Source organism: Sorex fumeus, unplaced genomic scaffold, assembly GCF_029834395.1.
Source record: "Sorex fumeus unplaced genomic scaffold, SorFum_2.1 ptg000019l, whole genome shotgun sequence".
Taxonomy (NCBI): domain Eukaryota; kingdom Metazoa; phylum Chordata; class Mammalia; order Eulipotyphla; family Soricidae; genus Sorex; species Sorex fumeus.
Window position 1 is genome coordinate 719,558 of NW_026606076.1, and position 15,209 is coordinate 734,766.

Below are 15,209 nucleotides of genomic sequence, written 5' to 3' on the forward strand. Positions count from 1 at the left end.
TTCTAGTTTATTATAGTTTGTGTGTGTGTGTTTGGGGGGGGTGTGACTCACACACTTGCCTGCGTTGTAAGCAGCAACCAGATATTTCCGGCAATTAAAATAACAATAATAATGATAATAATTTACAAAAGCAGGGGTCTGGCGATGCCACCTGGTGTTGAGTTCTGATATAGACACCACACTGAGGCCACCAGGGACACCCGGGGCTCTGTGAACATCCGGTGGCGGCCAGATCCAGGTGAAGACAGACACCAATGCAGGGTTGAAGACCTGGAGCCCCAATTTGGCCACAGAATCTCTACAGCCTTCATCCGGGCTAATTAAAGTAATTGGGGGTTGGGCATTGAGCTAAGCCCTGGGGTCCTTTATCGGGAGGAGAAAAGAGGCTGGGGTTCGAATGCCTGAGGCACAGGATCCAGGCATGCACCCAGGGAATGAAGAGCCATCCTTTTTCACCCCATCCTTTTGTCTTAGGGGTGAAAAAGGATGTACAGAGAGGCGTGGCCTGGAGTGGGCGTGGTCTTGGCAAGGCGTGGCCCCGGATAGGGCCGGTTTTGTGGGCGTGGCCTTGTTGGGGGCGTGGCCTGTGGGTGTGTTTCTGTGGGCGTGGTTTGTTGTGGGCGGGGCCCGCAGCTGCAGGCTCCGCCCTGGAGCACACCAGGTCCCTTGGGATGTGGGAATGGGGGTGGGGGGGAGGAGGGACAGCAGGAGGTAATGAGGGCAGGAGGTGTTGGTGGAGCAGGATGAAGGGGTGAGTGGGGAAGCCAGCCCTGAGGCCAAAAGGAAGGGCTGGCAGGGCTCCTCGGGAAAGAGAGTGGGTTGGCTGGTGCAGAGAAGGGAGTTTATTTCTCTGGAACGGAGAGGCGGCGGCACAGTGGCTTGGGAGCTTGGTGTTTGGTGGACATGGGGGCCATCAGGGCAGAGGAATATCCTCCAGCTTCTGGTCCAGCATCTTGAGGTCATCCAGGAAGCGGGTCGGGGTGAGGATGTGCGAGGAGCCTGGGCAGGAGGGTACGGTTGGGGGTTGGAGGGGTGTCGCTGCCACTGTCACCACTCCCCTTCCCTCCTCCCCACACAAATCCCTCACCCCCCAGCAGTTGGGTTCCTGATCCCACTGGAAGGCCTAGAGTCTTAGAAACCCAAGGGGATGGAGTGATAGAACAGAGGGAGAGCGTTTGCCTTGCACCTAGCCATCCCGGGTTTGATCCTTGGCATCCCATACTGTCCCCCAAGCACCGCCAGGAGTTACTCCTGAGCACTGCTGGGTGTGTCCACAAAACAGACAAATATAAATTCAGGGGTCCGGGGTTGGAGCCGGAGTACAGCAGGGAGGGCGCTTGCCTTAGATGCAGCCAGACAGAGTCCATCCCCCATATGGCCCCCCGAACCCTGCCAGGAGTAACCCCTGAGCACTGCCGGCTGTGTCGAAAAAAGCAAATGAAAAAAAAATGGGGCAGGAACGATAGTACAGAGGGTAGGGCATTTCCCTTGCACGCAGCCGCCCTGGGTTCGATCCCCAGCATCCCATACGGTCCCCCGAGCATGGCCAGGAGTAATTCTTGAGTGCAGAGCCAGGAGTAACCCCTGAGCACCACCGGGTGTGACCCAGAAAGAAAAAAAAAAAAACAATCCAGGGCTGGAGAGATAGCACAGCGGGTAGGGCTTCTGCCTTGCACGCAGCCAACCCGGGTTCGATTCCCAGCATCCCGTATGGTCCCCTGAGCACCGCCAGGAGTGATTCCTGAGTGCAGAGCCAGGAGTAACCCCTGTGCATCGCCGGGTGTGACCCAGAAAGAAAAAAAAATCCAGAGCCCCTGCAACTCCCAGCCCCTCAAGACACAGAAGCCCAGCTCCACACTCTAGTCCTGCAGAAGTTGCTGGTTCTTAGGGGGCCCCAAGTGATAGTCCAGCAGGGAGGCATTTGCCTTGTACTCAGTCTGCCCGGGTTCGATTCCCAGCATCCCATAGGGTCTCCAGGGCACCGCCAGGAGTCATTCCTGAGTGCATGAGCCAGGAGGAACCCCTGAGCATCGCTGGGTGTGGCCCCCAAACCAAAAACAACAAAAAAAAAGGTGCGGACTCAGGGGGTTCAGGTTCTTCAGTTCCCATCTGTCTAAGCATCTGGGGGATCCAGCCCTAAGGACCCCCCTTCTCTTGAGGGGGGCGACTCACCAATAAGCACCTCCCATTTGCCCTCGGTGGCTCTGGTCACCTCGTAGGCGGCCCGCATCTCTGACATGGTCACTCCACCCAGAACGTAGAGGATGAGCCGCGGGCCGGCTCGAGCTTCCACGCCCGCCTTATTCTTGTGCCAGTGGCCGAAGCGGGCGCTGGGGTGGTCAGGGGCGCAGGGGTCAGGTGGGTCACTCCACTCCACACCTCATCCCGACCCCCAACGCAGGACCCCGGCATGGGGAAGGGGTGGCGCGGGGCGGGGGTCCTCACCTGACCGCAGCCTGGGAGCTGGCGGCGGGGGCGGGGTCCGACACGAAGGGCCACAGCTTGCGGTCCAGGCGGTCCTCGATGGCATCCTGGGGGTCCACGCGGAGGCTGGGGTCACCGTCTAAACCTCCTCCCTGCCCCTCGGGGATCCTCCGTGGAGTCACCGCCTCCAGCCTCCCGGAATCCCAGACCCAGCCCCCCTCACCCACCATCCTGGAGTGTCCCCCAAGAAGGTAGGGGTTGGGGCTGGAGCGATAGCACAGCGGGGAGGGAGTCTGCCTAGCACGCAGCTGACCCGGGTTCGAATCCCAGCATCCTATAGGGTCCCCTGAGCACTGCCAGGAGTAACTCCTGAGTGCAGAGCCAAGAGTCAGGAGTAACCCAACCCCTGAGCATCGTGACCCAAAAAGAAAAGAAAAAAAAAAGTCTCAGGGGGCTGGAGCTATAGCACAGCGGGGAAGGCGTTTGCCTAGCATGCAGCCGACCCGGGTTCAAATCCCAGCATGCCACGTGGTCCCCTGAGCACTGCTAGGAGTCATTCCTGAGTGCAGAGTCAGGAGTAACCCCTGAGCATCGCCGGGTGTGATGATCGCCAAAAAAGAAAAAAAAGAAAACAAAAAGAAGGCAGGGGTTGGGGGGGGGCTGAACCTCCCGGGCGAGCCCCCAGCCACTGGGTCCTGAACCTGCCGGGTCGTGGCCCCAAAGGAAAAGATGGAACCACCCCCGCCCCCATTCACCTCCTGGGGTCCCCCCAGGGTGTGCCCTCAGAGCTTTTTTTTTTGGGGGGGGGCCTCTGTTAGCTCCTAAGGACCCAGGCACCCAGACAGCCCAGGCCTGGGGCAGAGAGCCATAGGGGGCTGATGGGGGGGCAGGAGGACGCCCCTGGCCTGCTGTCCGGGATAGGGAGGGGCCAGGCGGGGCAAAAGGGTTTCTGGGGGGTGGGTGGGGGGAAGAGGAAGAATCTGGGGCTGGAGAGAAAGAGGCTCCTCGGTGGCACCTGGCGTGTCCCCCCTCCGCCCCCCAAGCATGCTGATGCCGTAGGGAGGTGTTGCTCAGGTGGGCCAGGGGTGCCCAGGGGTGCTCAGGTCTGGCATGTGTGGCGCCCACCCCCAACCCCCACAGCACCTCCATCACGTCCTTGACGATCGGGGTCCAGCGGGACAGCTGGTAGGTGGGCTCCAAACGCTCCCTCCGCTCCAGTCGGCTGGGGCTCGCCGGGCCCTATGGGGGGGCACGGAGGGGCCGTGGGGAGGCTGGGCAGGGGGTAGGTCCTGGCTGGCGGGGGCTGGAGGGGGGCTCCTCTGGCTTTGGGGACGGGGTGGGGGTGGGCGTGGGGGGGCATGCAGATAAGAGATGGAGAAAGGGAGGCGGAGATGAAAGGCAGAGGGGAGGCGGGGAGCAGAGGGAGGAGGGAGGATGGGGAGGGGTGGGAGGGAGGGGGAGGAGAGAGGAGGGGAGGGAGAAGAGGAAGCGGAAGGGAGGACGGGTGGGGCCCAAGGGAGGGTCCAGAGCGGGTGGGGGGGGGGGCGGGAGACAGACAGGGGCGCAGGGGGGCGGGCGTGGGGGTCATGAGAGAGCCGGGAGGTGGGGGTGGGGGCGGAGAGACAGGCGAGACTGAGCAGAGGAAGCTGCCGGGTGTGCCGGTTGGGGTGCGGGGCCCCCTGAGACCCCGGGAGCCCGGGGGTGGGGGTGGGGGGCTGCGGCCGCCCCCCACTCTGCCCTCCTGCCCCCCCACGGCGGGACCACCGCGACCCCCTCCTGCTCCTCCTCGCCCCGGGCTGGGTCGGCGGCGGCGCCGCCCACCGCCTCCCCCGCGTACCCCCGGGTTGGTGACGGTCGCCCCCAGCTGCTCCAGGTTCCGGATGAGGCTGCTGTGGGCCTGCACGTTGGCGTGTTGGATCAGCTTGGTCAGGTTCTCCTCGCTCACCCCTGCGCGCGGGACGGAAGTGGGGGGAGCCCCACGGTCTGGGGGTGCCCGGGACGCGGCCCCACCAGGAGGCGCCCGGGCGGGCACCCCGCAGCGGCCAGGCTGGGGGTCGTCTGGAAGCAGGCGCGGGGGCCCGGTGTGGGGGAGCTAGAGGCTGGGGGTGTCAGCAGGGCTGACCGGGTCATGCAGAGGGGAGTCTGGGGTCGGTGGACGGGCTGCCTGCACGGGAGAACTGGGGGTGGGGGTTCCCGGTGACGCCCCCCGCCCCGCCCCACCCACCGTTCCGGAGGAGGACGTAGAGCAGCAGGACCCGGATCTTGTCGTAGGCCGGCACCGCCGCATCCAGCAGCACCGGCACGATCAGCTTCATGGCGTCCTTGATCTTCTCGCCCTCCGCGTCCGAGCCCATGGCCAAGTCCTGCGGGCGCGGGGTCCAGCTGGCCCGTCAGCCCCCATCGCCCCAGGAAGGGCGGGGGCTCGCCCGGCCTAGGAAGGTTCCACCCTGCCCACAGACCACCAGGCCCGCCCGCCCACTCTTCCTCCCGCAGACCCAGCCAGCCCTCATTCAGGTCCTGGGGTTCCAGAGACTCCGCCCTCACAGGCCACACCCCCCAGGTCTCCCAGGCCCCGCCCCTCAAGGACACACCCCCAGGTCTCCCTCCAGACTCCGCCCCCAGGGCCACACCCCCAGGTCTCCCAGGCCCCGCCTCAAAGACATATCCCCAGGTCTCCCTCCAGACTCCGCCCCCAGGGCCACACCCCAGGTCTCCCTCCAAACCCCGCCCCTCAAGGCCACACCCCAGGTCTCCCTCCAAACCCCGCCCCTCAAGGTCACAACCCAGATCTCCCTCCAAACCCCGCCCCTCAAGGCCACACCCTAGGCCTCCCTCCAGACTCCGCCCCTCACAAGCCACACCCCCAGATTCCCCAGACTCCGCCCCCTCAAGGCCACACCCAGGTCCCGCCCCTAAGGCCACACCCTCAGGTCTCCCTCCAAATCTGCCCTTCAAGGCCACACCCCCAGGTCTCCCTCCAGACTCAGCCCCTCACAAGCCACACCCCCAGGTCCCCCAGACCCTGCCCCTCATCGGCCACACCCCCAGATCTCCCTCCAAACCCCGCCCCTCAAGGTCACAACCCCAGATCTCCCTCCAAACTCCGCCCCTCACAAGCCACACCCCCAGGTCTTCCTCCAAACCCCGCCCCCAAGGCCACACCCCCAGGTCCCCAGACCCCGCCCCTAAGGCCACACCCCCAGACCCCGCCCCTAACGGCCACACCCCCAGGTCTCCTTCCAGACTCCGCCCCTCATAGGCCACACCCCCAGGTCTCCCTCCAAATCCACCTTGCGTCAAGGCCACACCCCCAGGTCCCCAGACCCCGCCCCTAAGGCCACACCCCAGACCCCGCCCCTAACGGCCACACCCCCAGGTCTCCTTCCAGACTCCGCCCCTCATAGGCCACACCCCCAGGTCTCCCTTCAAACCCTGCCCCTCAAGGTCACAACCCCAGATTTCCCTCCAAATCCGCCCTTCAAGGCCACACCCCCAGGTCGCCTCTAAACCCCGCCCCTCACAGGCCACACTCCAGGTCTCCCAGCAGACCGCCCCTCAAACCGGAGCCTCTCCATCCCAGACCTCACTGAGGGCCTTTTCCGTCCAGGAACCCCCGCGACAGGCTCCCCTACCTGCTCCACGTTGCACAACTTCTCCACGGTCCCCTTGAAGTGCTTCATGCAGTCGTCGGCTAAATGGAGATGTGTAGAATACTGCAGGCGGGGGAGAACCAGAGAACAGGCTGGGAGTCAGGCATGGGGGGCTTCAGGCGGAGGGGCAGGGCAAGTCCCCCCAGGGCCCACTCACCTTGTTCAGTTCCTTCTGGTACTGCGGCATCTTCTTCAGAATGTGCGACAGGTCTTTGATGTTGGCCTGGGAGCCAGGGTGCAGGGAAGGCCACAGTCAGGGTCCCGCTCTGGGGGGAGGCGATCGGGGGAGGGGGGGGGCCTCTCCTCCCATGCTGCTCCGCGTGTCCCAGGCCCGCCCCCCACCCCCACCTACCTTGTCGGTGGTCAGCCTCTTGCTCTCACAGAAAGTCTTCAGAAGCTCCGTGACCTTCCTGCCAGGGAGGGTTTGAAGGGGAAGGTGGGGTTGGGGGCTGGGGCTAGGTGAGAGGCGGTGGAGAGACTCCGGCAAGTGGAGAAAGGGGGTGCCCAGGGGGAAAGACCCGGAGCACATGCGATGTGGGGATGCTGGTCCAGGGCCCAAGGCTTGGTGGCTGCCCTAGCCCTGGGCAGAAGGGCATGGGGAACGGGGCGTGGCCTTCTGGGGGCGTGGCCTGTAATGGGCGTGGCTTTTGCGGGTGCTGCTTTTGGGGCAGGGCTTTGTTGGTGACTCATGGGCGGAGTCTGTGGGCGTGGCTTCTGGGGAAAGGGCCTCGTGGGCGTGGCCTCTGGGGCAGGGCCTCGTGGGCGTGGCCTCTGGGGCAGGGCCTCGTGGGCGTGGCCTCTGGGGGCAGGGCCTCGTGGGCGTGGCCTGGGAGGGCAGCGCACGTACTTGGACACGTCTGCAATGTGCATGTGCCGTAGCTCCACCCACAGGTCATCGTCCTCATCCAGCAGCACTGCTTTCTCCCGGGTCTCACTCAGCCCCGTGGTCTCGTACCTGGGGGAAAGTGGCCGGGTGGGGAGGGGGTTGTCAGGGCACCAGGAGGTGTGGGGACGGGAGGGGAGGGAGGATGGAAGGGCAGGTCCCGAGGCCACCCACTTGTATGTGTCCTGCTCAATGTCCAGCAGGTCGTAGGCCATGGCCTGAAACGTGAGCTCGTGCAGGAGTGGGGTCACAGGGTCGGCTGCCCGGTCCATGATCAGCAGCTGGGAGCGGGTTTTCTCAGGACCCTGGAGGCGGCAGATGGGGAGTGAGTTGGGGGGGAGACCCCAGGAAGCCTCACCCCTACCTGTGCATCCCCCGGGGCCATCCCTCTCACCTCGCCCAGACTTGGATTATCGGCCTTGAAGCCGTTGAGCTTGGCCAGGACGGCATGGGCCAGCTGCGCCGTGTCCTCTGGGCCTCTAGGGGTGGATGGGTGGAGACTCAGACATGGGGGGTGGGGGAGGCAGGGAGGAGGCACTCTCCAGGGTGGGAGGCCGGTGAGGGCAACGGGAGGGGTGGGGGGGTCACAGATGGGGTTCAGGGGAGGAGGGAGAGGGTGGCAGGAAGGGGGCGGGGTCCCCACTTGCGGTAGCGGATAGACGGGTACTCCTGCAGCGTGGCACACAGTGTGGCGATCTGCTGGGCCAGGGCCTCGAGCTGCCGCGTGCGCTCCCCAGCCCGGAAGGGGCAGTAGAGGTTGTAGGTGCTGTGGGGGGCGTCCAGGGAAAACACCTGCGAGGGGGGCAGGAGGGCAGAGTGAGGGGCGCAGGCACCCCCTTCTCCCGGGGTGGGGGCGTCTCTGGAGCCAGCCTGGATGGCCTCTGTCTCTCCATGAGGTGGGGGGGGACCCATCCTCCTCCCACTCCCCACCCCCCCACCCTGCAGGGCTAAGTGGGGGGGAGGGCTGCTCGGTGCTGCCCCCTGGAGGTTGCCGGTGGTACAGCCCCTCAGGTGCCGGGATACCAACCGCCTATCAGGGACCAGGCTGGGTCCTACCTGGGCCTCATAAGGGAGAAAGGCCAGGTGGATCTCCTTCAGCGTCTTCACGACCTTGGCTAGGCGGGAGCGGCCCAGCTCACAGAACAGGGGCTCTGGGCAGGCTGGGACAGGCGAGAAGAGGTGTCAGGCCCCCCCAGACCTGGAGCAGATCTCAATACACACCCCCCCCCAAAACTCTCCCCAACGTCCTCCGCTCCTCACTCACTGTCAGTGAAAAAGATGTGCGCTGCCTTGTAGGTGAAAGTCGGGGTCCCCCGGAAGTCTGCGATCAGGGCCTGCACGGACTGCGGGACGCAGGACTCTCTCCAGGCCTCACCTGGGCCCACCACCCCTCAGCCCTATTATAGGGCCTCCAGGTCCCTTATTCATCTCCCCATACAGGCAGACACATGCATTCACGTGAACAGGCACACACACGTGCACACAATGCACGTGAAGATGTGTGAGTGCTTGGGGCTGGAGCGATAGCACAGCGTGGTAGGGCGTTTGCCTTGCACGCAGCCGACCCGGGTTCGATTCCCAGCATCCCATAGGTTCCCCCGAGCACTGCCAGGACTGATTCCTGAGTGCAGAGCCAGGAGGAAGCCCTGAGCATTGCTGGGTGTAATCCAAAAAGCAAAAAAAAAAAAAAAAAAAAGTGTGAATGCAACACGTGAGTACACGTGCCTACTAGACACGTGTACTAAGCATGCATACGCCTGCATTCAGGTAAGCACGCACATACGTGCATGCATGCACCCAATCCCACGTGCAAGCACACACACACACACACACACACACACACAGACAGGTACCTTCTCTGTGGGGCTCAGCAGGTAGATAGCTTCCAGGCTGGGGATGGGCTCACGTCGTTTGTTGATGTCCTCCACGACTACCCGGGTTGGAGGAAGGAGCGTGGGAGGGGGCGGGGGACAGGGGAGTAGCCTCAGCTCTGGGGGAGCTGGACCCCCATGAGGGAGGGGCACGCTGCCCTCCTGGAGGCTCCCAGAGGGACACACCCACAGGTGACGCAGCTCAGAACCACCCTCATGGTGGCTCTCTCCGGGGTCCGTGGGGCTCCTTTAGCAAGTGCCATGCTCTGGAGGCCGGAGCGGTAACACGGTTGGAAGGATGTTTGCCCTGCATGGGGCCAACCTGGGTTCGATCCCCAGCATCCCATAGGGCTGCCATCACCCCTCCTCCTGCCTTGCCCACCCCCCCCCCAGCATCGCTAGGATTAATTTCTGACTGCAGAGCCAGAAGTGAAAAAAAAAAAAAAGGAAAAAAAAGGAAATCCCGCCCTCTGGAGGCTCCCACACTGTCCACCTGGATGTCCACCTGGAGGGGGAGATGGACACGGGGTGCCACAGCCGGGGACGTGGACTCCTGCAGGGGGCACCGTGGGGTGCACTTGTAGGCAACCCGCTCTGGGCTATCTTGGACACTGGGGGGTCCACACAGGAGTCTTCACAAGGTGGTACAAGGATCGGGTTGCGGGGGGAGGGGGGATGTCTCCACTCACTGGTGATGCCCTCGGCCAGGATGTCCGACATCTTGCAGCAGGAGGACAAAATGCGCATGCTCGGGTGATCCATGATGAGCACCTAGCGGAGGAGTTGGTACGTGGACAGGGGCCTGGGGGGAGGGGGCGGGGCAGTGGGCTCGGGAGCCCATCGGGTGAAGGGGAGGGCGGCCCCAAGAGCCCACCCCCTGCACCACTAACCCCCCCCCACACACACACTCCTCACGCCCCAGCTGCTTCTTCGGTGGGTTTTCGGGGGTCCCCCCCACCTGTTTCGCCCCGACCTACCTTCCACTCCCCATCCTTTTTGACACTCCGAATGACGCCGCTCAGAATTTCTGCGGGGAAGGGAGGAATGGGCAATGGGCTCAGGAAGAAGGCTGGGTCCCCTGGCATGCTGGGGACACTTGCAGACATGCATGCGTGTGTGTGCGCGCACACACACACACACACACACACACACAATGTCCCCAACTTTTTTTTTTGCTTTTTTGGGTCCCACCTGTTGATGCTCAGGGGTTACTCCTGTCTCTGCACTCAAGAATTACTCCTGGCAGTGCTCGGAGACCATACGGGATGCCGGGGATTGAACCCAGGTCCGCCCGTGCAAGGCAAACACCCTCCCCGCTGTACTGTCGCTCAGGGAGCCCCCCTGCCCTCCCTCCAACTTTCCCTTAGTCTTGAGCGTGAAATGTGCCCTTGGGATTCCTGACTGCACACACGTCCCCATGCCTTGGGGGTCTGCACCTTCCCTAATTTCTCCGAGCAGTTCCGGGTCTCCACCCATTCCCACCCTCAAGCAAGTTACAGCCAAGGAACCGGGTTCAAACAACAGTCTCAGCCTCACTGTGTGGCTGAGTGCCTGGGGCTTCAGTCAGCAGATCTATGAGATTCTGGGGCTGGAGAGGTTTCTGGGTTCCAGCCCAGCACTGCCTGGAGCCCCAGAGGACCCCGAGCGAGGACTAGCCCTGGAGCACCATTGGTGAATCCATCCCCCCCCTCCACCAAAACACCAAAAAAGCAAAAAAAAAAACCCACAAAAATTAAAACAAACAAACAAACATTGTTTTAGAAGGATGAAAACAGTGGACATCAGGGTTTGCCTCCAAGTCAGGCTCGCTACCTCCAGCTCCCGCCAGGTTTCCACCAGACCCCCTGATTCCCCCCCACCCCGGATGAGAATCGGGGCCTCTGGTGCCCTGTTCTGAGGCCACCCTTGCTGGACCGTGGACTCAGTCTCCTCATCTGTCAAATGGGGAGCCCCAGGCCTTCTGGGGACCAGGGGGAAACCCTGTTTGGAGGGTCTCTTGTTTTGAAGCTGGGGTGCCCGAGGTTTAAGCCACACTCTGCACTGGCCGGAGGACGGAGAGAGAGAAGGCAGGGGGAGCAGAGGGGGTGGCCCCGCCTGCCACATGGTCATGTCCACTGTTATCTGGACCGCCAGGGCGGAAGGAGCAGCCGTGGCCGGAACTCCTGGAGGTGGAGGGGGGAGGAGGGAGGAGGCGACCTCCAGCCCGCCCCCCCAGCAGAACCCGCGGGGGGCCTGGATCCCCTCGGGGTCCTCCCCTTGCTGGGGGCTGCAGGTCCCTGCAAGGTGCAAGCTGCAAGGCAGAGGAGGGGAGCCCCCCTGGGTGTGAACAGACGCGGGGACACGCCCCCCGAGCTCGCCGGGCTCCGAGCGGGGTGGGCGGGGGGTGGGGGTGGGGGATGCCCCAGCCGCAGCCCCGGAACCCGAGCCCCCCGGAGTTTGCAAGTTCCCCGAGCAAGGGCGTCTAGGCGTCCAGCAAGGCCGGAGTCTCGGGGAGGCCCAGGGGTCGGTCCGGACCCGCTCGCCCGAGCCACACCCCTGCCCGCCCAGTCCGATCCCCCCCTGGGTGGGGCGTCCCCCACCCCCACTCCCCGGAGCCCAGCGAGGACCAAGGCGGGGACCCCCGTCCTCCAGCCCGGCCCGCCCCTTCGAGGACCAGGTGATCGACAGCTCCCCCGGCCGGGCCCCCGACTCCCCGCCCGGATCCCAGGATCCCCGGCGCGCCCCCTGCCCTCCCGGGTCCCCGGGGAGACGCGACAGCCCCGTCCGGGGGGCTGGGGGGCGACACTCACTTTCCCCCACCACCGCCTTCAGCCCCGAGGGCGCCATCTTCCCCAGGGGCGCCGCCGCCACTTCCGGGTTGGGCTCAAGGTGGGGGCGTGGCCGACGCGTCAGCCACGTGGGCCCCGCCCCCCGCGGGCCCGACCACGCCCCCTGCGGGCCCCAGCCACGCCCCCGCGGGCCCCAGCCACGCCCCCGCGGGCCCCAGCCACGCCCTCACGGGCCCCAGCCACGCCCCCGCGCACCTGGCCCCGCCCCGCGCACCTGGCCCCGCCCCGGCGAGGCTGAACCCGGCGGAATGCGGGCAGGTTGACCTTTCGCTCCTCGACTCCCCCCCTGCTCGCTTCCTGCGAGAAAGGGCGAGATCGCGGGGCGCTCTGCACGCCAGCTGCTTGCCCCCAAGTGGTCCCACGCCTGGGGGAGGGGGGTGCGGGTGCGCCTGTGTCTCCGCCCTGCTCAGAATGCGGGAAGCCACAAACCCCGTGACCCACTTCCCTCCTGTCCCCAAGAGTTTATAGGCTTGGGCAATATTTGATCAACTCGAGAGGCCCTAGAGAGAGAGAGAGGGTCGGGCTGAGGCCATCGGCTAAGGTGTGGCCCGTTCTCACCCCAGGCTCCAGAGAGCCCAGGGGTGTGCAGGGCTGACAGTGTGTAGGACCCCCAGGCTCATGGGGTCGTCCACCCCCCCCTCGAGTACAAAGCGGTGTGACTGCAGGTCTACCGAGATTTGAAGCTGGAGTCGGTGGTGGGGAAGAAGGCGTATGCTTTGAGGGGACAGTACAGCAGGTAGGGCACTCGCCTTGCATGGGACTAACCAAGGTTGAATTCCCAGGCTATTCCCAGGGTACCCCCAGCCTTCAGGATTGATCCCTGAGCAAAGAGTCAGGATAAGCCCTGAGCACAGGTGTGGCCCCCAAAAAACAAAATACTTATGCTTTGGGGACAGGAGAGAAAGTACAAGGAGGTAAGGCACTTGCCTTTCACAAGAATGACTTGGGTCTGGTTCTACGTGGAAAGTATCACGCTAAGTGAAATGAGCCAGAAAGAGAGGGACAGCCATCGAAAGACTGCACTCATCGGGGGAATATAAAGTAACAGAATGGGAGTCGAACACCCAAGAGTAGTTGAGATAACTACCGGGAGGTCGGCTTCACGGCTTGGAAGCCGGCAGCACATGCTGGGGGAAAAGGCAGCTCAGATAGAGAAAGGAACACCAAGTTTGGAGGACTCGCTCGGGATGCGAGATGCATGCTGAAAGTAGACTGTAGACCGAACACGATGGTCACTCAAGGCCTCTATTGCAAACTACAAGACCCTAAAGGAAAGACAGAGCAAAAGGGAATGCCCTGCTAGAGAGGCGGGGTTGGTGGGGGGGATGGGGTGTGGGGGTGGGATGGCCACTAGGATCATTGGTGGTGAAGAATGGGCACTGGTGGAGGGATGGGCACTCGATCATTGTATAACTGAAACCCAAGCATGAAAGTTTGTAAGTCTACAACTGTACCTCATGGTGTTTCACTAATAAAACAAACCCAAAAAAATGCCATACTCCAATCAAAAAAAAGGAAAAGAATGACGTGGGTTGAATCCCTAACATTCCATATGTTCCCTCGAGCCCATAGGAAGTGTGATCTCTGAGCGCAGAGGCAGGAATCAGCTGTGAACACAACCAGGGACAACCCCCAAACCAAAAAATATTGCCTTGCACAAGACCAACCTGGATTGGATCTCCAACATCCCACAAGTTCCCCCGAGAATCTCCAGGAGTAATTCCTGAGTGCAGAGTCAGGAGTAACACCTGAACATTGCCAGGTATGGCCCCCAAATAAAACAAAATAAAGGAAGTTTCTAAGAATAAGACCAGACGTGGAAGCGAAGGCCCCACTATTTATAAAGACAGACAGGTGCTGGTTTTGTCTTTTTGGCTTTTAGCTGGGGGCAGAGCTCGCTGCACTCCCCAGATCAAGATTTAAGGGGTGGAGGGGTGGAGGGGTGGAGGGCTGAAGTGATAGCAGAGCGGGTAGGGCGTTTGCCTTGCACGTGGCCAACCTGGGTTCGATTCCCGACATCCCATATGGTCCCCCGAGCACCGCCAGGAGTCATTCCTGAGTGCAGAGCCAGGAGTAACCCCTGAACATCGCTGAGTTTGACCCAAAAAGCAAAAAAAAAAAAATTAGGGAAGGGGACCTGGGAGGTCCCAGAAAGCCGAAGTCACCTTTAGCACCCCAGCCTGACCCCAGGGGGCACCTGCTATCCTCTCCACCTCCTCCTTTGTGAGGGAACCAGCCTATCCTGCTTTCTGGGGTCAACTGAATGGCCCCCTCAAAAAGCTAAGTCGAGGGGTTGGAGAGATAGCACAGCAGGTAGGGCATTTGCCTTGCATGCAACCTACCCGGGTTGGTTCGATTCCCAGCATCCCATATGGTCCCCTGAGCACTGCCAGGAGTGACCCCTGAGTGCAGAGCCAGGAGTAACCCCTGTGCATCGCCAGGTATGACCCAAAAAGAAAAAAAAAAAGCTAAGTTGAGCCTCTCAGAATACATAAACAGGAGCAGAGAAAGTGTGTTGAGAGGATGTTATGCTGGGGGGGTCGGGTCCCCTAGGAACCAAGTGTTGGTCCGTGTCCCAGTTCAGAGCTACAAGCCAAGGACCATGCTAGACTACCTGCCCCCTAGCCCGGACAAAGATCCCACACTCATAGGTGGGTGTGGGGGTTCTATCCCCCTCTGAGTCAAGGGAACCCCCTGGGAAATGAGGTCACTGGAGGAAGGAGCAGGATGGTCCCAGGTTGGCATTCATTATTTGTGGAGGGGGGCATGGTGATGTGGGTCCCTTCTCCCAAGGGGACAGTTGCTTGGGGATCAAGATGCTGCATATGACCTGTTCATCGCTTTTTTATCATTTTTTTTTTTTTGCTTTTTGGGTCACACCCAGCGATGCACAGGGGTTACTCCTGGTTCATGCACTCAGGAATTACCCCTGGAGGTGTTTGGGGCATCATATGGGATGCTGGGAATCGAACCCAGGTGGCCGTGTGCAAGGCAAACGCCCTCCCCGCTGTGCTCTTGCTCCAGCCCCTGGCCTGTTCATCTCTTGAAGACACTTGTTTGGGTTCCAGAAAGGCATCTTGGGGTACAGGGGGTGCCCCTCCACACCCTCAGTGATACCCACCTCCATATCACCAAGGAAAGCTGCTCCAGAAATGGATAAAGACTGGGAACGGGTTCATGAGAAGAAAAAGTCGCTACTGAGGCTGGAGCGATAGCACAGCAGGGAGGGTGTTTGCCTTGCATGCGGCCGACCCGGGTTCGATTCCCAGCATCCCATATGCTCCCCTGAGCACCACCAGGAGTAAGCCCTGAGTGCAGAGCCAGGAGTAACCCCTGAGCATTGTCGGGTGTGACCCAAAAAGGAAAAAAAAGAAGTCTCCACTAAGAGAAGAATCAGGCTGTCGGGGCCAGAGCAATAGTACAGTGGGGAAGGCACTTGCCTTGCACATGGCTGCCCTGGGTTCGATCCCATAGGGTCAAATGGCCAGGATGACCAGCAGTAATTCTTCAGCACGGAGCCAGGAACAACCCCTGAGCATCCCCAGGTGTGACC

General features: G+C 62.3%; 1 protein-coding gene across 2 annotated transcripts; it reads right to left on the reverse strand.

Annotated features, from left to right (window-relative positions):
* Nucleotides 1–387: 387 nt before the first annotated feature.
* Nucleotides 388–11,693, reverse strand: STXBP2 (syntaxin binding protein 2). 2 transcript variants are annotated; one of them, XM_056113180.1, is made up of 19 exons: nucleotides 11,618–11,693; nucleotides 9,806–9,855; nucleotides 9,518–9,599; nucleotides 8,811–8,887; nucleotides 8,222–8,300; nucleotides 8,014–8,117; nucleotides 7,601–7,749; nucleotides 7,352–7,436; nucleotides 7,132–7,262; nucleotides 6,922–7,029; nucleotides 6,427–6,484; nucleotides 6,232–6,297; nucleotides 6,057–6,137; nucleotides 4,649–4,787; nucleotides 4,262–4,371; nucleotides 3,568–3,663; nucleotides 2,446–2,531; nucleotides 2,173–2,330; nucleotides 388–999 (listed from the first exon to the last, which is right to left on the reverse strand). In XM_056113180.1, the coding sequence occupies exons 1-19, from the start codon at nucleotides 11,652–11,654 to the stop codon at nucleotides 914–916; spliced, it is 1,782 nt and encodes a 593-aa protein (XP_055969155.1). In that variant the 5' UTR covers nucleotides 11,655–11,693; the 3' UTR covers nucleotides 388–913. The 2 variants fall into 2 exon arrangements, with proteins under 2 accessions (XP_055969155.1, XP_055969156.1); XM_056113181.1 differs by lacking the exon at nucleotides 9,806–9,855 and having other exon boundaries at nucleotides 11,618–11,663.
* Between the last annotated feature and the right edge of the window lie 3,516 nt (nucleotides 11,694–15,209).

Bases quoted from the DNA above. Each gene is read 5' to 3' on its own strand.
- STXBP2 (XM_056113180.1), bottom strand. From the start codon at position 11,654: ATGGCGCCCTCGGGGCTGAAGGCGGTGGTGGGGGAAA. The intron at 2,331-2,445 runs GTGAGGACCCCC...TGACCACCCCAG, and splicing joins AGCTCCCAGGCTGCGGTCAG to CGCCCGCTTCGGCCACTGGC. The intron at 1,000-2,172 runs GTGAGTCGCCCC...CCTCCTGCCCAG, and splicing joins CAAATGGGAGGTGCTTATTG to GCTCCTCGCACATCCTCACC.